Below are 25774 nucleotides of genomic sequence, written 5' to 3' on the forward strand. Positions count from 1 at the left end.
AAATTTGACTTAGATTTCCACCGTAATTGAGTTATGTTAAAAAAGCCTCGTTTTTATCGTTTTAAAGTGAACTCGTTCAATAAATTTGATACAAAATAAACACTCATTTCAGATCCTCTATTTATTATGCTGGAAATCATTCAATGAACAAAGTACAAACACACATACAAAACAATATGCAGTATTTCAAATATAAAGGTAAGAAACATACATATTGCTAATATTCTCTTTAAAATGCATGTATTATCAAGGACAACGGATCATTCTAATGCACTCAGTTTGTTGCATATCATTGAAATAAAAAAAATACAATAAAATGAATTAATATAGACTGCAACGCCTTTTGCAATGGATATGCATAGATTAAGTAGTGGTTATCGATATGTGATCGGGTCGTGCCGGAAAACCGTTACGGCCCATCGAAATTTCACAACTTAAAAAAAACACCCTAAAGTAAAATTATATTATATTTATCCGCATCGTTTTCGACATGTCGTCATGTGTTTCAACATCATTATGTTAAAACATTGATTAAGATCGTCGTAAGAGTGAACTAGTGGTATATGTATCCGCTGCTCACCCTAAACATTTTGGGTTCAACAGGAATACTTTCGCATGACCTCTCAAAATGGAAACAGTACTGGTATCTTACAAGGAAACGTATTCAAAGGTTAATCAAATCCGCTTCCAGCCGTCCGCTCAATCAGGCTATAATAAGATAGTTTGAACAAGTGATATTGTAGAGCAGATATTGTCCGGATGGAATGGAAATCGATGCATCCACCTTTGTCGTCGACGAAACGTTAACGGTAATAATATTTCTTTTCCTTTGTGTTAATATTTTGCTATGTAAGGTCAGATAACTCTTACAGTACACTTAACTACCTTACAAACTAATGTACACAATGAATACAGTCTGAATTGGTATGACATTTATTTGAAATTAAATTTCACCACAACAATTATTTATTCCAAACAATACTAAATTAAACCCACAGTAAAAGTGCAAAAGTCACTAACCACAATGTTAACACTGCTCAGAGAGATACAAACATGCAAAAATCGCACATCTAGCCAACGCAGCACACTAGATATACTGATAATTGATTGGACTTCCGCCCTGGGACTGTCAGTGAGACATTAACTCACCGGTATAACAGGCCACTGGGAGTTTTAACCATAACCTCACATATGTCTACATAGTATATAGGTTTAGCACAGTTGTAATCAAAGTCCATAGCTCATAAACACACGATTTATCATGAGATAAGTTACACTTTACCCTAGCTTACTTATGAGCTAATTAACTTACAAGAAAGTTAACATAAAGAGTCACTGGAATGACATAAACCATCCTTATATACTGCAAAATTTACCGATGGCTATTGTGATTATATGGCAAATGGTCATAAAACATCACCGTTGACCACACGCATGGTTAAAGAAAATGCATCTGTTTTTAGACACAAACGGTTTATACAACGTTTGAATAATAGTTTAATCAAGCGCAAGTTGGATAAAAATATACTGTCATTAAATGTGTTTTTCTGTAAAAAATATTAAATAAATACCAATAATAATACTCTCAGACAAGCTTGCACACATAATCATGGAAAACAATCAAAGTATATCCTCTAAAGAGCAGTTATCATAATAAAATTTATGCAACCAAACAAGAATCGCATATGAAAATAATTCATGAAAAAAAAGAGAAAAAATAATGAGACAAGTAAAAATTATCAATTTAAAAAAAATATCAAAAGAAGATATACTCAGCAAAAAAATTCATGCAACAATGCGTTTTATTTGATACGGGTAGTGTCTGTCAACAAAGCCACAACTAGTACCTTACTACAAAATATCAGCTGCAAAGCGACTTTTCACGATTTTATCATTTTGTAAGACTATTTGGAGATCAAATTTCAGTTGAACATACAGAGGAACCCCGTTGGCTCGATATCGCAGGGATCGGCCAAAATACTTTGAGCCTCGCGAATATCGAACCAAGCGGGTTAAGAGTTAATAAAAATTGATCCTTTAACATAATTCCAAGGCAACGAGGAAATCGAGCCAAGCGATATCGAGCCAACACGTTTTGACGTTTTTACCGAAACGCGCCAGATCTAACAAATCGACGAACATTTTCACTTTTCCAGGTTAACCCCTTTGTGCTTTAGACATAACGATAATTATGGCATTTACTTGAAACTCTTTTTAATTTGGAGCAGAATAATCGCTAAAAACCTCTTTTGATGCGATATAAACCTAAAAAAATATAAGATCTCAAAAGCTTTACATATTTTCAAGTGATGTACCAAGTCACAATCCTTTCCTGGCCGAGTATATAATGTTTTGTTAGAATTTTCACAGCAGAACAATATTAAAATTTCGTTAAATCTGTTTTCCTTCACGCTTAGATTTACGTCCAGTAAACAATGAGATTGGTGAAGAAAATGGCTGTTATGGCAATACTACTCCAGGTAGCTGATGTCAAGCCGGCTGCATTGCAAAGGTTGGCGTTACACATGCAGAGTTCCCCGGAGTAACCGAAGGCGGAAGCCTGTTCGCAAGTATCACCGCCATATACGAAGCTGGTTGGTAGGCAATCCCTAACAATTTCTGCAAGTACAAAAAGTTAAAATGTCAGACTATGTTTGGAAACGGATGTTACTAAATGATCTTCGTAGCACATACTGATGCCACAATAATAAATAAATATAGAAATATATTGTGTCCTACGTAATATTTCAGTCAGTTATTGTTTGTGGTATTCTCCTAGTTTGAGTCTCAACCCAGCCCTTGAAAAATTTAAGTAAGCACTTATGAATGTTTTTTTTCCGGTTCCAGCTTCGGGATGGGATATGGGACGTCGGGAATACAGACAGAATACAGGTTTAAACTGCAGCAGCCGATTTTATAAACCATGTTGACTGTTCGGTTTGGAGACGTTGGGATGTAAATTGATTGGTCATTAGTTGTTTAATTCTTACTATGAACCAATTGAGGAGTTTCTATAATAAAGCTAGCCAAAAGATTCCCTGCCTGCAACATCTCATAATTTATACAGGTCGTTGAAATCTCAGTCAAAACCCATTGGATGTGTAATGTGGCTAATGCTAATGCTAATATGGCATACACTATAGTATACAGAACCACGACGTTGAAGTTTTCCGTGTGGAAAAAAACGTTGGAAAAGGTTATTTTAAGTCAATTACTAAATTTTGCTATACATTTGATGATTGTTATGGACATTTCAATGATTCGGTTTTCTATTTCTGAAGAATTACTGCCTGATCTTGGTATTAAAAGTATGCCTGGAACCACGGGTCGTGGTTGGCTGGTATTTAAATGATTTGTTGAATTTAAATATTGAGAAGGTTTTTACTTGCCTATTTATCTTTATAACATAAAAAACTGACATTTTATGCTATGATCGTAACGGTACCGCCTTTGTACAGTCACCAGCCTCCTTTGGCTTGAAGTAGGAAGCTGAAGACACCACATATTTAATAAAAGCCTACGAGACGCTTAACGTGTTACATCCAACGTCACAACACAAAAGACCCAGATGACGTAACTGGTAAAATATCCTTATTGAAACATGCTGGGTGACCCCAAGTAGGTCAATTATATTTTAAAAAAATATCATGGGACATACATACCTCCCCCAATTAAAAAGTGTTCATCGTTGATTTTTAGTTTCGAGCAAACGCCGATGCAACCCGAGGTATTTACTCCTTTGGAGCTGAATGGGTCCCTACAGTTCGGCGTGGTTATCGAATTGCATTGGTAACAGGTCAAGGACAGAACCTCTGACACTGAAAATAAATAATACGCAACTAGTCACAATTTGATGTGCATAGTTTTGTTTCATGTAAAATTATTTTACGGTATGCTTTCAGGTAAGCCATTGTTTTATGGTGAGGATATATTGCTATAAAAAAGCGAAACTTTATATATAAAAAGAAATAGCAAATCTGTTAACGTAAAGAGGGTATCTACCTATTATTTCGCAGATAGGCCATCTTGCATAAATTGTTTTTTAACATCAAGCGTATATTTACAAAATGTAAGGTGAATACGCTCGATCCCTTTTGAATTTGAAGATCCCCATGTTGCTGACCCATGATTCAACGTGGCCCCGACAAAATTGTCAAACAATGGACATAGAACGCTAGGCTTAAAGTTGTTATGCTTTGTTATTTATAATTTCATAAAGAACCTTCAGACCTTTCTCTTCTATAGATTCTTGGTTTAGAACAAAAGATCCGGTTTAGATAAAATATTTTCCAAGGTAATTAAAATCATCAACTGTTTCAAGATATGCATTGTCATATGATCATTTTTCATTTTCACATAAAATGCCCTTTTTCCAAAATACCAGTATCTTCATCATTTCTATGTTAACTTCTAGTCCCCATTACAAACAACAAACATGCAACAAATGTAAGCTATTTTGTTATTCATCAACAGTTTTGCCTTAAACCACAATGTCGTCCGCAAATAGCATCAGTATAACAGTAATATCATCTAAGGTAAGTCCGCATACAGACATATAGTAAAGATAGCTCAAAATCATCGAAGAAACCGGCAAATAAAATCGGGGACAGTATATCCCATTGTTTAAGGCCGTCAGCACAATCAAAGTAATCAGAAAACGAGCTTCATTTTAACGCATGATTTCACATGGCAGACATATTCGTAACAATTCTAAGCATTTTCCCACCTACTCCTGCTTTATAAAGCATGTCAATAAAAGAGCAGTACAATAGTTTCTTATCATGTTACAGTTTTTGCACAACTGCATTTAATATAATTATAACATCTGAATTAGACCGACCCTCTACGAAACACAAAATTGAGAATCGCTTGGTATATTCTTATTTTCGATCAAGTCAGTCACCCTTTTATTTAATTTTCCGGTAGAAATCTTTGCAAAACAACTTACTAATGCAATTCTACGTCAATTACTTGGTTATTCGGATCATTCTTTTTGAATACAGGAACAATCATGTCTTTCGACCACCCCAATAAAAAGTGTTTAGAGTTAAGAATAGCATTAAATAAATCAACTAGATGAGACGAGAAAATATCAACTGCCTCGATAAAATACTCATTAAATATTTTTTACCAAACACCTTACCCCTCTGGTGTGATTTAACTACCTTTTTATTTCTTCAGAAGTAGTAGGATTATCTCGTTCCTCGAACCTACAATTGCTAAAACAGCCTGCTTCATGGTTCTTAGCTGAAGTTATATAATTTTGCAATGATGAAGAATAATTGTAGAAATCATTCATAAAAACATTGCTATTTGCACAAGGTATGTTATGTTAAAATAGTTTCAATAATCTGGTGGCTTAGAATGCCTCAATCTTTCAATTTCCTTTATTTTACTGTTTTCGTAGACTCTTCGTTTACGTTTAACTACACGCTTGTAGGCTATATTATATCCAATTGTAATTGATCTGTTATTATCATTCTTCTCACAATTAAAGACATATAAAGCATTTTTGCACAACAATTTGGCCTCACGGCACGTTTGGTCAAACCAAACGTTGTAAAATGCAGCGCCCCTTTTTAAACATATAAAATCATGAACACTATGTTCAATACTTTCGGCACAATATAAATCAAATCTTTGTAACACGTTATTAAAGTCAGTTAGCTTGCCAAATAACCAACGGCGAAAATCTTTTTTAAATTCGTCACCCCATTGTACTCTTATACGCTGGGATGAAGGCTCAACAAAACATACAGCATTATTGTTTTGGATAACAAATGACAGTGAGCAATGATCACACCACTCACTAAACACATCGACATTAAATGTGTCAATACACGTAAAAGTTCCATCGTTCAGTTAGAGACTATATATAACGATAGAGCCCAAGTGACTCATGAACGAGAATGTCGAAGTATTTTGACCTATTCTACTGTTGGCTATTCACAAAGAACATGATTTACAAACGTCAATCAATTTTTAATCGTACTCATTATAAACCTTGTCATCAGTTAATCTAGACGATGTCAAATCAGGTATATAGTATTCATGGTCTATAAAAATAACAAAATTATCGCACACTATATAATAATGTATATTTCCTATTCGGGAATTCATATTACCTGTTATTAAAACTTTTTCCTGAGACTAAAAAATATCAATATCTTGCTAATGAATATGAAAATGATCGACACTGACAATATTTAAAGCAGGAAAATGTTATAAAGGTTGAAAAGTCCTGCTTCATTAGCATTTATTTTAACCCTGTATACAAGTTGGTAAGTATCCGATTTCAATATCATTTAATTCTACCCTGTATAAATGCTGATAAGTATCCGCTACCATTATTATTTAATTCTACCCTGTATAAATATTGATAAATATCCGCTTGCAATGTAATTTTATTCTACCCTGTATATGTTGATAAGTATCCGCGTGTAATATCATTTATTTTCTACCCTGTTTAAATATTGATAAGTATCCGATTGCATTATCATTTAATTATACCCTGTATAAATTTCGATAAGTAACCGCTGGATTTCCTTTGATTCCTCCCTGTAAAAAATATGATAAGTATCCGCTTGCAATATCATTTAATTCTACCCTGTTTAAATGTTGATAAGTATCTGATTGCATTATCATTTAATTCTACAATGTATAAATGTTGATAAGTATCCGATTGCATTATCATTTCATTCTAACCTGTATAAATGTCGATAAGTATCCGCTTGCAATATCATTTAATTCTACCCTGTTTAAATGTTGATAAGTATCTGATTGCATTATCATTTAATTCTACAATGTATAAATGTTGATAAGTATCCGATTGCATTATCATTTCATTCTAACCTGTATAAATGTCGATAAGTATCCGCTGGCAATGTCCTTTAATTATACCCTGTATAAATGTTGATGAGTATCCGCTTGCAATATCATTTAATTCTACCCTGTCTAAATGTTGATAATTATCCGATTGCATTATCATTTAATTCTACCCTGTATAAATGTCGATAAATATCCGCTGGCAATGTCCTTTAATTCTACCCTGTATAAATGTTGATAAGTATCCGATTGCATTATCATTTAATTCTACCCTGTATAAATGTTGATAAGTATCCGATTGCAATATCATTGAATTCTACACCGTATAAATGTTGATAAGTATCCGCTTTCAATATCATTTAATTCTACAATGTATAAATGTTGATAAGTATCCGATTGCATTATCATTTTATTCTACCCTGTATACATGTCGATAAGTATCCGCTGGCTATGTCCTTTAATTCTACCCTGTATAAGTGTTGATGAGTATCCGATAGCATTATCATTTAATTTCACCCTGTATAAATGTTGATAAGTATCCGATGGCAATGTCATTTAATTCTACCCTGTATAAATGTTGATAAGTATCCGCGTTCGTTATCATTTATATTTTTCCTGCATAAAAGTTGTCGATAGATATCTGCATTCATTATCATTTTTTCTCTACCCTATATAACAATTGATCAGTATCTGCCTCAATGAAAATAGCAAAAGTCTGTTTAATTAAAGAAGTTAATGCGTTATATCATTTAGAAAACAGTCAAATATATTTCGACTGAACTCTCTGTTTTAAAGCTGCAATCTCACAAATTAAATGTTATGAAAACTTCATTTTCTATTTTTTTTGGCTTGGAACGAGACAAGTTATGCGAAAATGCATGGGAACCGGTGATTTAAGTCTGCTGACAAAAATCAGATAGCAGTTTTGTATATTTATGTTCAAAAATTGATGTTTATTTTTTTTCATTTCTCTTAAACCGTTAGTAACGCATTAAGCCATAACATATAACATCTGCGATCTGATCTTTTATCAGCAGTCTTATATCACTGGTTAACTGATATTTACCCAAAAAATGGAACATTCCAAGACAAAAAAAAGTTGTCAAATCGGTAAATATGTGACAGTGCAGCTTTAAATTGTTTACCTTCTTCATTGTCAACATTAAACATCTGCGCGTATACAGTTTCGAAAAATACTTCTTAATATATTTTTTTGTTAAACGTCTTGATAAAATCCTAAACTAAGCGCGCGTTTGCATTTCAGTACAAATAACAGCATTTTAAAAGTTTTATTCATGCAGAAACTAAAATGTATGTTTCAGTCGGCTTCCAAATGACTTCTTACCGTGAAAACCGAAAGTTCAAATACGAAACTTTAATTTCTGGTGCTCACACGATGTAATATATTTGATAATTCACTGAAAACAGCATCAGTTATTATATATTACTACAGCGTTTTAATCGCTGTCCTCACATACGTTTTAAGATACAATAAAAAATTATTTAAGTAAACATGGATAGAAACAAATACTAAAAGCGTACTAATTACCTGTGCAAGTTGTGAAAAACAAACAAACTAAGTATTTAAAATCCATGTTTTATTCGTCAAAAATAAACTTCAAACTTAATTAAAACTTCTATAAAACGGGCAATCAAAACCGATATCTATTTTCAACAAAGCGCGTATTCATTCCATGCATGAGTATTTGAGTCTTTACAAATGAACAGCTTGATGAGTTCAATGATAAAAACAATATGATTTGTAATATTGTTCTGATTAATAGTTCAAATGAGTTAAACATAATAACGCATTGAAATTCCTATTTTAGTCCCTTTCAGATGTTTTATGGATAACGCCCCTTATTCTAGTCCCTTTTGATGTTTATTGGATACCGGCTTTTATTCTAGTCCCTTTGAGAGGTTTAATGGATATCCCCTCTTATTCTAGTCCTTTTGAGATGTCTTATGGATATCGGGCCTTTTTTTAGCCCCTTTGAGGTGTTTTATGGATACCGGCCCCTATTCTTGTGACTTTAAGATGTTTTATGGATATCGTCCCTTATTCTAGTTCCTTTAAGATTTTTTATGGATATTGCTTTTTATTCTAGTCCCTTTGAGATGTTTCATGGAAATCGGCCCATGTTCTAGTACCTTTGCGATGTTTAATGGGTACCGCCCCTAATTCTAGTCCCTCTGAGATGTTTTATGGATATCGCCCCTTATTTTAGCCCCTAAGAGATGTTTCATGGATAACGGCCCTTGTTCTAGTACCTTTGCGATGTTTAATGGGTACCGCCCCTAATTCTAGTCCCTCTGAGATGTTTTATGGATACCGGCTCTTATTCTAGTCACTTTGAGATGTTTTATGGATATCGCCCCTTATTCTAGTCGCTTTGAGATGTTTAATGAATAGTGGCCCTTATTTTACTTCCTTTTAGATATTTAATGGATATCGCCCCTAATTCTATTCACTTTGAGATGTTTTATGGATATCGTCCCATATTCTTGTCCCTTTAAGATGTTTTATGGTATCGCCCCTTATTCTTAAGGATATCGCCCCTTATTATTGTCCCTGTGAGATGTGTTATGGACATCGCCATTTATTGTAGTCTCTTTGAGATGTTTTATGGATATCGCCTCTTATTCTAGTCCATTTGTGATGTTTTATGGAAATCGCCCCTTTTCTTGTCCATTTAAGCTGTTTAATGGAAATCACCTCTTACCCTAGTCCCTTTAAGGTGTTTTATTGTTATCACCCCTTATTCTAGTCCCTTTGAGATGTTTTATGGATACCGGCCCTTATTCTTGTCCCTTCGAGATGTTTTATGGATTTTGCCCCTTATTCTAGTCCGTTTGAAATATTTTATGGATAACGCCCCTTATTTTAGTCCCTTTGAATTTTTTATGGATATCGCCCCTTATTCTAGTCCCTTTGAGATGTTTAATAGATACCGCCCCTTATTCAAGTCCTATTGAGATGTTTTATGGATACCGGCCGTTATTCTAGTCCCTTTAAGATGTTTTATGGATACCGGCCCTTATTCTAGTCCCTTTAAGGTGTTTTATGGATATCACCTCTTATTCTAGTCCTTTTGAGATGTTTAATGGATACCGGCCCTTATTCAAGTCCCTTTGAGATGTTTAATGGATACCGGCCCTTATTCAAGTCCATTTGAGATGTTTAATGGACATTGCCTCTTATTCTAGTCTGTTTGAGATGTTTTGATGATATTTCCTCTTATTCTAGTCCCTTTGAGTTGTTTAATGGGTACCAGTCCTGCAGATTCACAAAATGTTAAAAGATGCTGATCTAGAGACACAGCAAAGCGCGATAATTGGTAATAAGAATCAAAGGGCCGATTGTTCAAAAGTTAAAGTTAACAACGTTATTATTTTAAAACTATTAACTGCTCTTGAATTTATTTGCGACCAGAAACATTTCTAACCAAACTTGCCGAAATTCCTGAAAAGGTTCCATTTCTGTTTTAAATGGACGATTTACTCCTTGGGTTTTATTTCTTTAGAACATTATCAATGCGGCTTATGTGTGAAATATTATCATTTGGATCATATGCAGCTAGTAATTGATGCATAACAAAACGTCCCATGTATGGCCTATTTTATAAGCCATTATGTTCTTAATTGGTACATCATGTGAACAATACCATATGATATATGCCATATGATTTTAACATGACATGACTTAAAGGTACAGTTGAATACTAATAGTTATGCGAAAAGCAACAGAGACAAGCTAAGTAACAACAAGTTTAAACATAAACCCGGTTTAATGCCAAAGACATGGAACATAAAACAAAAATTCACAAACATGAAACACTGAAGAACAGCACAACACTTATTTTCCATTTTAATGCATTTTCCGACAGTTATTTTACCAAAGGGAGAGTATTGTGCATCGTCTCTTATAGCCATTTTGTAAACAATACGAATGGAAGTCAAAACAAATGGATATACTCTCAGACTCAAAATACATTTCAATGGCAATACAAAGCTTTTTCGGTGATTGATCATAAAGCGTTTAACATACCTAAAATGGGACACACATTTGCCCTGCACTAATGATTATTGATTAATGTATACAAAGCGTATTTTTGGGGCCAGTCGTGGGTATCCGGCGATGATGCCACCATATTTGATGTAAACAAAGTTTATTTACATATTTAGCTACTAACCTTGTCCCTATACATAAATATCAAATGTGTTTAACGGAGTATGTTAATTTATGTTGAGGCAATTTATTAAAAATAACCTTTTAAATCTGTGAAAATTGAATACCGCTTTGTCCCCGCAGCAAAACAATAAACACGAACAACGACACCAGTAGTCGTAGTAGTAGAAGTAGTAGTAGTAGAAGTAGTAGTAGTAGTAGTAGTAGTAGTAGTAGTAGTAGTAGTAGTAGTAGTAGTAGTAGTAGTAGTAGTAGTAGTAGTAGTAGTAGTAGTAGTAGTAGTAGTAGTAGTAGTAGTAGTAGTAGTAGTAGTAGTTGTAGCAGTAGCAGTAGCAGTAGCAGTAGCAGTAGCAGTAGTAGTAGTAGTAGTAGTAGTTGTAGTAGTAGTAGTAGTAGTAGTAGTAGTAGTAGTAGTAGTAGTAGTAGTAGTAGTAGTAGTAGTAGTAGTAGTAGTAGTAGTAGTAGTAGTAGTAGTAGTAGTAGTAGTAGTAGTAATAGTAGTAGTAGTAGTAGTAGTAGTAGTAGTAGTAGTAGTAGTAGTAGAAGTAGTAGTAGTAGTAGTAGTAGTAGTAGTATGATTGTCCCTTTAATTCATATTTGGATGCTGACGGATAAGATAACAACTTGATAGATATATAAGCTATCGTCACCACAATATACTGCTGTTGGATTAGGATATATTTAACTAAAGGTATGACAATTTTAGTGAATTTAGATTTAGATGGCATGTTTATTTATATATATATATATATATATAATATATATATATATATATATATATCATGTTACTCGTTTATTTAATACTGATTCAAATCGTTATTTTCCTATTAAAATTAATAAGTTTAATGCTTTGAACTCCAAGTCGTTCTACTTTTAAATCATTGTTGACTTTGGCGTTGCAGTAATTCTTTAAATAGTCGTCAATAAATGGTATCGAATCGCCGATGCGCTAGGGTGGAATTATTATCCATTCAAGCCCTTGTACAGTTTGCATTCATTTCGAAATATAGTGTTAAAGCCATATGCACACTTACAGCTGCACCAAGAATTATGACAACATATATTAATATGTATTTAATGAAATAAAGTTGCTCATCAATTTTACAGAACACTGATAGAACTAAGTACAAATGTTTCTTATACTATTACTTCAAACAATGGGAAATGTACATATACACTGTCGTTGTTTTTTAACCAATTTGTATGTCACGCTGTTTTCGAAGCCCTTTATCACTGTTGACGATAAAAATCATATTTGAAATCAGATAAATATTTCTAATTATAATAGTTATTTATAATTTAGTATACGTGATCACTATACTATGTATACAATTAAGTTAAGGTGTAACTTTTTGCGCTCTAAATACCTACTAAGTATACCTATGTGTGTAAACAAGATCAGCAACCTTTCAATTTACAATCATATAGTAATGAGGCTGAATAATGAAATGTTCAAATGTAGTCTGTCTTGATTTGTTTTCAGTACATTGTGGTCGGGACCGTCGGCCTCATATCACAAATAAATTCAGTACAATCAGTTTAAACAGATAACAACCGTCTAATATTTAAACAAAGCCATGATATATATGAACAGCTTGGGTGTCTTTACTCGACTTCGTTATCAGTGAATCAATATTGTAATCATATGTCAAGATGTTGATACTGTACCGGTATGGTCTCCGGCCAACTTAAAGTTTCAATCATATTTCCGAATATAGTCATATGAACAGATAAGTAGATTGAGCAGAGAACCTCGAACCCATTTTAAAATTTAACAATGTAACAAACAAAACAACTGTAACAAAATGTGGCTAGTATGCATTTTGAGATTACGTGCTACCTTTTTCATATTGTTGATTCTTTCCGTACATATAAACACTATACTCGTTGCTCGAATCTCATTTTGTTGGAAAGAGACTTTAACATCAACTTTACTTTGTTAAAAATAACTAGACAGTCTAAAATATGAAATATTTATTTTTCAGGCAAGTTTTAAAATGAATTATCAATAGACTGGTTAATAATATATATCAGCTAAATATTGACCAAATACAAATTTGCAATCGAAGGACACGTTTATTCAAATGGCTGCAGACATATGTTGCTTAATCTATATTATTAGGCATGTGAACGAATTGATTTGTTTTCTTGTTTTATACTGTTCCTTTTAAGACAGTGTGTGTTGTGTTATCTTGCCTGCATGGTTGTCACCACAGAGGTCATTTAATACCAACATTTAAAAACAGAATAAAGAGCCTTTATAACTGCCTGCCCGGTTTCGATTTTCGTGGTGGCCCCGTTTTATAATTTCCCTCAAATACACCACATGTTTTGGAAAGCTATAATATATTTTAAGTACTCTAAGACTGCCTGTCATGTGACAGTTGTGGTGACAACATTGTTCATGTTAATCTTTTAAATGATCTGCAATGACGATTTAATCCACGCTAGTTTGTATAAATATTTAGGCGGGCTTGCAGATCCATTCTTATAATCAATGGTTTATTTCAGACAATGCGAGCCTTTATTGTTGCCTGCCTGGTGGTCGCCGCGGTGGCTGCGCCCTTCGACTTAGCCCTGAACGGGGAATGGGAAGCATTCAAGGGGACATACAACAAGAAGTTTATCTCCGCTGAGGAGGAGGGACTAAGGTTAGATCATGAAAGCTTATATCATATAGCTAGTAATTTTCTGTATTTGTACAAACTCGGCCGTTTCTTGCAATCTTCGGGATAGACTTCGTTACCTTAAATAAGTTCGAAATTTTGATGAGGCTGCGGGCGATAAACTCAATTATCATATATTTCAGTTGACCCATTCGATTACGTTAACAATGCATGAAATGAAATATTTTGATTCGTCACAGAAAGTGGAATTTAAAAAATTAAATTTCATGATCGGTATAATTTTATTAATTTTTTACCTCCATTGAATATTAAATATGTCCTTGTCCGAGTTAATTCATATACAACATGTTTTAATGTGGGTGTCGTATTATTTCCGACGTCATATATGTGGGATAATGGCCGGGATATTTCAATTGGTATCTCCGCTGAGTAAGATAAACACAGGTTGTTTATTTCAGGACAATAAAACTATACGGTAGGACACTAAGTCGTACGTGCTGCAAAATGGTTAGAAGTTTGTATAAGATTAAAAAAAGATCATACGTGTACCAATGTTTTAGACAGAACACAAACAAGTCCAACAAACTAAAACCAATACAAGACAAATAAACAGTTTATGTTTGAGCGATTTGAACCCTTTAAAAATGAGCAAGGCAGATCATGCCCGTTTCGATATTCGTAGTTTACATCAGTATACTATCTGACATGAGCAATAATGCTTGTAAATATATGTAGCGTAATCTTTAAAGATAACCTCGCTATATAGAGTAAAAACTGCCTGGTTTCGAATGAATATGAACTAACGTTAAGCTTATCTAAACCACAAAATGAAATTTTATTTAAAAACACAACATCATATCATTTGTATAGAATATTTTTTTGGATGACATCCTACAGTCCGTCTGACCGTGATGAACATACGTTCTGAACCAAGACATGAATTTATTTGAGAATGAATCTGAGGCTTAGTGCCGTTTTCTGATCGCTGCATACTCAATATCATTTTATCATATTCACAGACGCATGGTCTGGGAGGATAACCTTGACTACGTCCAGTCCCACAACTTGGAAGCTGACCGTGGTATGCACACATTCTGGCTCGGTATGAACGAGTACGCTGATATGGTAAGACTGGCAAAATATTTCAAAGGCTTCACTAAACATAACAATAATGCACAGGTATAATGTTCTTACATTATACACACAAGAACCCGCCAATGACCTAGGATTATGACGTTCGGCTTTACTGCTTTTGAATTTCCATATCAATAGAAAATGATGATAGGACTAAAAGGGCAAAAACCGAGAATATATTTTGAAATGCAAAATAGTTATTTTTAAATACCGTAAATAGAAAACCACCGCCTCAAGTAAACCAAACCACTTCAAATAGTCTTTATTAACCTCATTTCATGTGCTATTTTTAAGGGCATTGAAGAGTTCAAGGCCATAATGAATGGATTCAACACCTCTTCTAGCGTCTCAAAGTGCGGTAATTACATGGCACCCAACAATATTGAAATATCTGATCTCCCGGATATGGTTGATTGGAGGAAGGACGGCTATGTCACACCTATCAAGAACCAGGTACTGGGAACATTTGGTATTGTTAATTTACGAAGTGCATTTTGTAATGCTGATTTACTACATTTGATATTACTGATTTACGAAGTGAACTTGTATTTGATTGATGAATAAGTGTACATGCCTGATGAACTTTAATTGATGAAGAAAGGCTGATAATGTTCAACCTGAATATAATTTAGAAATAGTGTAGGCCTTATTTTGTTATTCCACGGAGCACCCTTGAATTTGCCAACTTTGAAACTTGTCTGATCAAGTCAGTTTGAGATATGAATTACTTCCTTATGCCTGCATGTGTTATTGTATGAGCCGTTTAAGATTTGATAAACCGCATTTATTCAAATTTCTGCTTAATATTTTAGTTTAAGTTGAGGAGATATTTGCTTATTGATTATACATTTGATTTAATCAAATGAGAATAATTAACTTAGATAAAAGTGTTGAAAAGACATTCTAATAAGGCAAGTTTTAATATTAAACTATACATTTATGTAGTTGTTATCCATTGCAACATTGTCTATCTATTGATTGTATAAATGATCTGACTAGTACGTCTGTCGTGTAGTACAAAACCGAAGTTATAAATTATCCGAATTCAGGGACAGTGCGGCTCTTGCTGGTCTTTCTCAGCAACAGGAAGTCTAGAGGGTCAGCATTTCCGAAAGACACAAAACCTTGTCTCCCTCTCAGAAAAGAACCTCATGGACTGCTCTGCGGCTTACGGTATGAGCTAACTTCTACTGTAATGTTATTTTGTTTCACAAGGTTGCTTTCCCGCGACGTTTTGGATTCTTATCGTATAACGACTTCAACAAGAAGATTTACTACGTTCTAAGGCAACAATCTGGTCGACGCAGAACGCATAGCAACAATCAAACAATCATAAAATAATCGTTGTTATTATATATGAGTGCACCAATAACATTGACATCATTTGAACAACTATTGTTCTGCGTTGCTCACACTGCTCGAATGAATCTTGTTATCAAATCGTCCCTTCAATTTTATTGAGGAGAATCTTCTTTAAAAAGTTCGTATTGTAAATCCAAACGTATTTTTTAAAAAACAATACTAGTCTTATGAACAAAAATATGAAAATATACATACAACCAATGCATGTAAGAAAGTATTATTTATTCATAGCTGTGTTATTGACAAATCATTGAATAAAAAAACTCAACGTGTTAGTACTTGTGCCAAACAAATAGGAGTATTAAAACAAAGATACCAAACGTTGGAACCTTCATCTTTTTCTCAAAAATCGCCTTTGAAGAAAACAATTTGCATTAGCTCGGACAACACAATAACCTAATTACAGCTTTGATGTTGCGTGATTGATTGATTGACATGTTCACGTGATATTATCAAAGTATTTTTAAGAGGTCAAAATATCAACCACTTTATGAAAGCCTTGGCGGCTTTGAGGTTGATGCGTCGGTTTTCTATATTTCCTAGGCTTTACCGGCGTGGTTTTGCATCCCAGTAAAACCATTATACTTTTCTTATTCTGTATTTTTGTCCTCATTCCCAATGCCACTGACCAATTCTGTTTCAAGGTAACCACGGCTGCCAAGGAGGTTTGATGGACCAGGCTTTCGCGTACGTCATCAGTAACAAAGGAATTGACACAGAGATGTCCTACCCGTATGAACCAAAGGTACGTATTTTGCGAAAACGTTCAAGAAAAAATCAGTTCAAGAAACCTGTTTTAGAACATGAAAAACGGTTATTGAACTAACCGTTTTCTAACCTAAGTGCCTGAATTATATAAGTTCAGCTTGGATACAATATTTTTAGCTATTCTCGAATAAAGAATTAGCAAAAGTAAACCATTTTTATTGACTATTTTTAATTTTATTTACCCAAACATGTGCTTTTCCAAGATAAAACAGAGAAAAAAAAATGTAAAAACGGTAAATCTGTGGGATTGCAGTTTTTAAATTGGCTTAATAGTTTAATCCCCCAGTAGACTCGTGTACGAGTGTCCCAGTGGCCGTTTCAAGGCGGTAGTCGTCCCATCTTTTTTGGTAAAGCTATTTTGATGCGTGTGGTCTGTTTGTGTGTATGTGTGTGTGTGTGTATGTCGGCCATGTAACTTTATTTGTATAGTTAATTAGTTTTACTTTTGACGAACTATGGCTCAAGACATATGGAGTTCTTGAAATAAACGTATGAGGCCTGAATACTTTTGTATTAACTTATTTGAAAGGAACTAATTATTCGGTCTTGCCACTTTACTATAACCTTTGTATGTAAATGAAAATATTGCGATAAAGTTTGGTGTTAAAATAAACTTCTTTTCTCATTGATGCATCTTTTTTGACATGACTTTCTGTCAAAATCCTAAGAATGAATATCAGGATATTCATCTTAATAGCGATATATTTCGTAAATATGTCTCTACATTAAAATAGCTTTACAACGTCTTTGTGTATTTCAATATAATGCTACAATTGGATTGGTGCGACATCATTTCACCAATGATATACGACGTTACAAAGTCATCTTTTCTCTTATTAAAACGGATGTTGTAAGAAACATTAGAACAAATACTCAATTCAAGAAGTCGGGGTTACTGCCTTTTCAGTTTTAATGATTTTTCTAATTGAATTTTCTCGCATGCCTTACTGCGTTTTAACAGCAAAAAGTCAAAAAAAATGCGGTCAACCCTTAAAAGCCAACAATGTAACACATACCCTTTTCAGTGGCATAATGGAAAGTTACACTAGCTTGCAGAACAAACGACAGTGAAACAGGCGTTAATTCAGAATCAAACTTTTTTTTATGGGAACACAACCTCACGAATAGGCAGACCATTCATTCATCAAAATGTCTTCCGTTATAGATAAATTACTGCCTTGGAAGAGTCATTGAAACTGGCGTTAACTAGGAGTTTAAACCTCAACCTAAAGCTTGTCCCCAACTATTCCTATACTACCTTTTCATCGATCAGAATGGTCCATGCAAATTCGAGCAGTCAAACGTTGGAGCCACTGAGGTTAGCTGCATGGATATTGAACATGAGAGTGAGTCGAACCTTCAGAAAGCCGTTGCTATGGAGGGACCAATCTCTGTTGCTATTGATGCCGGACATAGGTCATTCCAGCTGTACAAGTATGTGGACGGTTTTAATATGCAGTTTTTATTGAGCTTATTTTGTTAAAACGAATAATCTCAATTACAGAATCAGTAATTTAAGCACACAACTATTAACATTGCACAACTGCACAACGAGTAAATTTAATTGCAAAATGAGGAATACAAATCAAAAAAGGACAAACTTTAATAATACACTGAGCAATTTCAATCACACAATGAGCAAATTCGATAACACAATGAAGAAATTCAATAACACATTGAGCAAATTCAATAACTCAATGAACAAATTCAATAACACAATGAGCAATTTCAATAACACAATGAGCAAATTCAATAACACAATGAGCAAATTCAAAACACAATGGGCAAATTCAAAACACAATGGGCAAATTCAATAACACAATAAGCAAATTCTATAACACAATGAGCAAATTCTATAACACTTTAAGTAAATTAAATAATATAATGAGAAATTTTATAAACACAATGAGTAAAGTTCAATAACAATTAAAAATAAGAAGGAATTAGCAAATTAAATAACACAATGAAAAATTTAATTTAGCAATGAGTTATTTCAATCACCAATGAGAAAATTCAATAACACAATCAGCAAATTCAAAACCCAATGGGCAAATTCTATAACACAATGGGCAAATTCAATAACACAATAAGCAAATTCTATAACACAATGAGCAAATTAAATAACACAATGAGAAAATTTAATTTAGTAATGAGTTATTTCAATCACCAATGAGCAATTGAATTACACAACTTCTAAAACAAGTTGTCTGTTAAAGCTTTACACAGATTATGGTTGTATATAATAAGCATTTCAGATAAAAAAATACCTTATCTTACATCATCTTATCTTTTGTAAGAAGAATGATACAGATGTTAGTTATTCGATGATATTTTCAGGCGTGGAGTTTACAAGGAACCAGAATGCAGCTCCGTCCGTCTTGATCATGGCGTGCTGGCTGTAGGATATGGCACTGATGGTAGTTCCGACTATTGGCTCGTTAAGAACAGGTGAGATAAAATAATTGAAAACAGAGTGGACATACCCCGTGGTTTATGACGTCACATTTGCTTTGTTTTCTTATTACGCTCATATCTTATTATGTTAATATCTACTGTCTTTGGAAATATTTATTGGAAAACATGTTGTAATGTGACTCATGGCAATAAGGAGAGAGGTTGGCCATTGTTCCCCTCAAAACTGCTTTTCGCAATAACAAAATCGTTTCTGCTATTCGTAATAACAAACCACAAACAATACATATTTATTTGATTGTATAAGCCTCGTGTGTAGTCTATGCCATATGAATATAATATGCAGTCAGAGACTTCCGTTTTTAAGTTACATGGTAAATACATATATATATATATATATATATATATATATATATATATATATATATATATATATATATACATTTTTTTGGACCAGTAACACAATTTGCTTTTCGCTATAACAAACACTAATATATACATTCTGAGCATTTGCTCACGTCTTTTATTGAAACTATAAAATGCTCAACATATCTCTCAGCAACCGAAGAAAGTACACATTGTTTACACTTAGTCTGTGCTATGTTTTGTTAAAATTGATATGAACATAACAAACTTATAGCGATAATCCTAACTGAATCTAAATGTATTTTGCTTCCTGCAGTAACCAAATGTGAAGTCACAAACCACGTGATATGTCAACACTGTATAATAGGGTACCATAAAGATTTTATGTCGACTTAAAGCTAATACCACACTGACTTGATACGAATTAATAAATAGGGAATAATTAGATAATATATATATATATATGTACTAGTACATTAAAACAATATATTTAAATGTGCTTTTAATGATTACGGGGTAAAGGTGCTAATATTTTTACGTTTATATATCCAGTACATTTTTTGGCTCTTGTCATGTGTTTTTTAACAGGGTTTATATTTGAGACTTCGAAATTATGGCGTGTCACAATAGTTCTCATTATATTTCTAATACCAACTGTGGTGAAAACTAATGGCATCAGACCGAAAATTGATTGATGTTCTATAATGTATAAATACCAATTGTAATGCTTTGGTGTATGTGTATGATCATTATTTTACAATACGTCTGTTAATTTCTTTACAGCTGGGGAGAGTCTTGGGGAAACATGGGCTATGTCGAAATGGCAAGAAACGACAAGAACATGTGCGGAATCGCAACACAAGCCTCGTTCCCGACGGTGTAGATATGATGTTATTTTGTCTCGTCATATTTATGACATCATATGCGATAAGAGTGTTATATATAATTTTGTTTACAAAAGAATTTGAATTTATGCTTGATCCAAATATCTGTGATAAAATGTAAATAAATTGTAAAGTATGTTTTTCTTGTTTGTTGCAAATTAAGGTTACTAGATTGGAGAGTATGTAAATGTTGAGAAATTATTCACAATTTGTGTGCAAATTAGTCTTTAAAATACTCTTAATAAAGCTCTATCAAAACATTTGGAAAACAAGTTGCAGCAAAACATAAACAATAGCAGTCGAACCCCGTTGAGTCGTACTCCCAGGGACCGGCGAACATTCCTAGAGCCTCGGAAAACTCGAACCAATGGGGGAATGCCTACCTTCTATGAAAATCAGTTTTCTAAATCCAGTTCGAGCCAAAGAGAAAAATTGAGCTAAGCGAGTTCGAGCTAACGGTGTTCGGTGTATCTGTGACTAGTGTACGACACAGACGATACGACCAAATGAAGATCACTATGGACCCTGAATAAACAATAACCATACACAAAAACAACCAGACATTAATGTAATGAATCAAAAAGGTATCTGCTAAGGCAGATATACATTACAACATTCGGAACTCCTCGGCCATTTTTATCGAAAACAACCTCGGATGTATTTGGACGGTTTACATACTCAAAAAGAGGTACGTTTAAGTCCGCTGCAAGTAGATCGCGTAGTTATTTTATTTAGCAGTTAAACTTTATTACTTTACTCTCTGGAATCTGAATTATGTTTGCAATAATACACTTCATTGGCAATCAATTTAAACTTAGATCAATAAATACAACTCTAAAACACTACATTTAATTAATGATATGATTCAAATGGTTACGAACTACTTCAAATAATATACCGGCATACATCCGAAAATGTTTTCGATAAAAATGGCCGAGGAGCTCCGAATGAAATTACAATTCATTGGATCTGTCCGCCGAGTATCTACGATAGTCCATCAAACCAGAAAAGGGACGCACGAACTATAATAATAAACGTAAACTCATCCGTGCGTTATGTTCATTTAATTCATTCAGCATCAAAATAACCATAATAACGCTTTGTTCAATCATTATTATATTGGTATAGATTTTTTATTCCCTTGTTATAATGGTTTAAACAATGGTCGTGTACAAAGAGCTCGTACACGTCCGGTAACTCTGGCCTTGTTCATATATATACCTTTTTTATTCCATCATGATTATAATGGTTTAAAAAATGGTCGTGCACAGCAATCTCGTACAAGTCCGGTAACGCTGGACATGTTCATTATGACCTTCTGCGAGCTTCACATAACTTATTGGTCTAGGGTCCTGTGCTAGACCATAACAAAATAACTCTGTTTTGTTTCCAAACAGACACCCGGCGGTAATTCATTTATAGGAATTACTGTAAACAAATGAAGGTCCATCGATTCTGGATGTTAGCTGTCTGATTGTGGAGAGACAATCCGAGAAGATGAACATTGTGCTACAAACCCCATTCCTTTGGAAATAAATTTATATTTGATTACATGGTTTTTCACGCATAGGTCAACAGTAAACTGAGAGCTTTATTGCGATCGATAAAGTTTTGTGCTGGATTTGTGGATTTACGTATGGTCATGCCAATTCAAAAGGTTTGTTATTTCCTTGCATTGTGCAGGTTTACCTCGCTTAGGTCATCAATAAAGTGAGAGTTTTATTGTAATCAATAAAGGTTTGTGCTGGATTTGTGGATTTACATATGGTCATGCCAATTCAAAAGGTTTGTTATTTCCTTGCATTGTGCAGGTTTACCTCGCTTAGGTCTTCAATAAACTGAGAGTTTTATTGTAATCAATAAAGGTTTGTGCTGGATTTGTGGATATACGTATGGTCATGTTAATTCAAAATGATTGTTACTATCTAGCATGGTACCACGATAACTGTATGGGATGCATTTGAGTTTCCATAAGTATGGCCAAAAAAGGTAAGATACGCGTTGTACAGCTATGTATACAGTCGAAACGCGTTGGCTCGATATCGCTTGGCTCGATTTCCTCGTTGACTCGAACGTGATGTAAAGGAAATATTGCTTTTACCCCATGTAATTATTCCTGCTTGGCTCGATATTTGCCAGGCTCGAAGTATTTTGCATGTACCTGGAATATGGAGCCAAAGAGTTTCGACTGTAATCATTGAATAAATTGGCATAAGTTAAGCACTCACCATTTCCCAATACAACGCTATTATGAACAAACAGAAACATGAAATTGTACATTTTTTTCCTTAAAACTTCACACTAAAAGACCTGACACAATGCTGAATATTGTTAAACAAACCTTATACAAAAAATAGATGGGTTACTGGGATGGAAGCCCTTATCACATCTTCAAAAAGATAACGCGTTGTGAAATTATATATCTACAGTCGAACCCCATAGGCTAAACTTCGAGCCTCAGAAAATTCGAGCCAAGCGGGATTGTTTACCCATAGTGTAAAGAAATCGGTCTTTTATATCTAGTTCGAGCCAACATGAATTTGAGCCAAGCGAGTTCGAGCCATCTGGGATCGACGTTATTAAGTTAATATCATTGTAGACGTTTTAGACGTTGCATGATTAAACTAGTAAATTATTGTCAATTCAAACTTTAGATGATCAGCACAACTTAATATGTATGGATTTTTGTTATCGCTTTCGTGAATCTAAAACACAAATTGTTTTCCTGACATTTGATATACAATCAGACGAGTTTCCTTGAATTAAGTCTTTTATTGTTTTAATCCCTTGGCAATATTATAAATTGAGCAATGAATTTCTGAAATAAATTTTCCTCAAAGTAGTTTTTAAAGAAAGCCAGACAATCGTAATGTTGTTGTCTCTATATCTGTGCGTATGTGTTTATTTAAGGAATTGATTGCGGGATTGATGTCATTATCGGGGTATGAACGCAGTTGGGGTGGTCTAAGTGTATGGAGTCCAAATGACTCCACGCGTACATTGACCGCCCAAACTGCGTTCAAATGCGGTACATTTAAGGAATGGATGTTGAGGTGTGTTTTTTTGTAGATTGTTTCACGATTAATACACAAAAGATTACATGAATATATAATTCATTCTATACCATAAAAAGTACTAATTAAGGAATGCATTTCATGATTGATGTCATTATCAGGGTATGTACGCTATTGGGCTGGTCAGAGCGTGTGGAGTCCGATAACATGTATATTGTTATGTGATAAATTGCGATCCGAAGATGTTGCATTCATCGATTGATAAACGAAATTGCCGAAATGCAGTTCATTTAAGGAATGGAAGTTGAGGTGTAATTATAATACAATAAAACATAACAATTTAATGGCATTCTTATTTAAAAATAGGCTCACAACAGATGAATTTCTAAATTCTGTAGTTTTGTAAACGAGATTGAATTTTAGGGAAACACTCCTGGTCCAATGTGTAATATCTGAAAATAATAATAAAAAAAAAAACTTTCAAGATTAAAGACACACAATATAGGTTCATGCAAAATATCTTATTGCATTATCATGTTAAACTCATTTGAATTTAAATTTGATAAAACACCTAAAACTAGTGTTGGGAATCGGTTGCAATTTTACTATCGATGATCGGTACCACTCAAGTAACCGAGTATCGATAGTACAATCGGTTTTTAAAATACTAGATAGTACCTTTAAAAAACTTTTGTAGTTTTATTCATGTACAGTATTAAACTCTTAATCATTATATGCATATACCTTATGTCTATAATTTATATAATATAAGTTATTAAGTGTTGTTGTATAAAAAAATAATTCATTTTCTTGCCCATTGTGGATTTCAGTAGCCATTTTGTTAAAGATAACATCTGAACACTTACTATTTTTTTTAATTATTTTTTTCGATAATCGATTTTAACTAAATACTATTGATTGTCGCCGATTTCAAGTCCAACCAATCGATTTTCGATTATAATCGATCATCGAAACATCACTACCTAAAACGCATATGATTTTAGTAAAGATATGAGATAATATGGGCCTTTATGAATGTTTAATTTTAATTAATAGCTACGTGGCCACAAATCCCTCATTTAAAATAGCGCCATATCAATTATATTTTTTACATATTCAGTCAAAACGGCACCCCATTAAAACGGTTTCAATTACATTCTGTTGAAAAGAAGTTAAATATATAATGTAGGCCATGTTTATTATTTAATATATATAATGTGACAAGAAGTCCGTTAGTGCGGTGACGTTACGAACTGACAGTAGATGAACTTCACGTGGTCAACTATCTAAATAAGGCAAAATGTGAAAGTCATTTCCTTCTTTGATCAATTTGTTTGCAATGTAACAGGATAAAATTGATAATTGATCAACGCCATAAAACGAAACGGACACCAATAAAAGTTGTTTTTCAGAAAATAATTTTGCAGCAACATGACAAGATAAATGGAAGTAATTGTAAAGTTGGAATAAGTCAAAAACGAGTTGAAATATAGCTGCAGAATCCCCACATAGGCATTGTATTAAAACTGATAAATGAGATGTTTCTTCAATAAAGCATGGCATCAGAAAAGCTTCAAAAATATTGCATTTTAAATTGTTATCATCGATTTACGATTAATTTTGTTTTCTGAAATACTTGAAATGTTTGTTTAAATCGAGCACATTTTCTGCACTACAGTCGAAGCCCGTTGGCTCGAAGCCCTAGAGACCGGCTAAATAACTTCCAGTCTCGGAAATATCGAGCCAAGCGGGAAAGTTTACATTCAGTATATAGAAATCGGTCCTTTACATCCAAAACCGATGGCTCAAACTTGCTTGGCTCGAATTATTCGTTGGGTCGAACTGGATGAAAGAATCGACTTCTTTATACTGAATGTAAGCATTCCCGCTTGGCTCGAAGTATTTTCGCCGGTTCCTGAGAGTTCGAGCCAACGGGGTTGGACTGTACTTTAAATGTACGTGCGTTTTGTCGCAGCATCAAAAAGGATGCATAAATATCGAAAACAATGGATCTTATAAAAGATACCGTGTTTAATTTGAAAGAAAGGTGCATAAAACACGATATGTGTCTTTGAGACGATAGTTGATCACTATAAATATTTACGGACCAAATAGTCATATACTTTTTGTGCATTTTCATCCATTAAACACACGGTTACAAATGTTGTTAAAAGTAATTTATAATTTCTATAA

At 33.7% G+C, this 25774-nt stretch overlaps 2 protein-coding genes across 2 annotated transcripts; one reads left to right on the forward strand and one right to left on the reverse strand.

Annotated features, from left to right (window-relative positions):
- Positions 1–606: 606 nt before the first annotated feature.
- Positions 607–8515, reverse strand: LOC128222634 (uncharacterized). Its single transcript, XM_052931728.1, has 3 exons — positions 8375–8515; positions 3663–3818; positions 607–2619 (listed from the first exon to the last, which is right to left on the reverse strand). The coding sequence occupies exons 1-3, from the start codon at positions 8418–8420 to the stop codon at positions 2420–2422; spliced, it is 402 nt and encodes a 133-aa protein (XP_052787688.1). The 5' UTR covers positions 8421–8515; the 3' UTR covers positions 607–2419.
- A 5013-nt stretch (positions 8516–13528) lies between these two features.
- On the forward strand, positions 13529–20566 carry LOC128222140 (procathepsin L-like). The gene is made up of 8 exons (XM_052931011.1): positions 13529–13665; positions 14661–14766; positions 15070–15228; positions 15825–15948; positions 16782–16882; positions 18179–18339; positions 19243–19353; positions 20467–20566. Exons 1-8 carry the CDS (start codon positions 13529–13531, stop codon positions 20564–20566), a joined length of 999 nt encoding a protein of 332 aa, XP_052786971.1.
- The last annotated feature ends 5208 nt before the right edge of the window (positions 20567–25774 follow it).

The sequence above is a fragment of the Mya arenaria genome, chromosome 16, assembly GCF_026914265.1.
Source record: "Mya arenaria isolate MELC-2E11 chromosome 16, ASM2691426v1".
NCBI lineage: Eukaryota > Metazoa > Mollusca > Bivalvia > Myida > Myidae > Mya > Mya arenaria.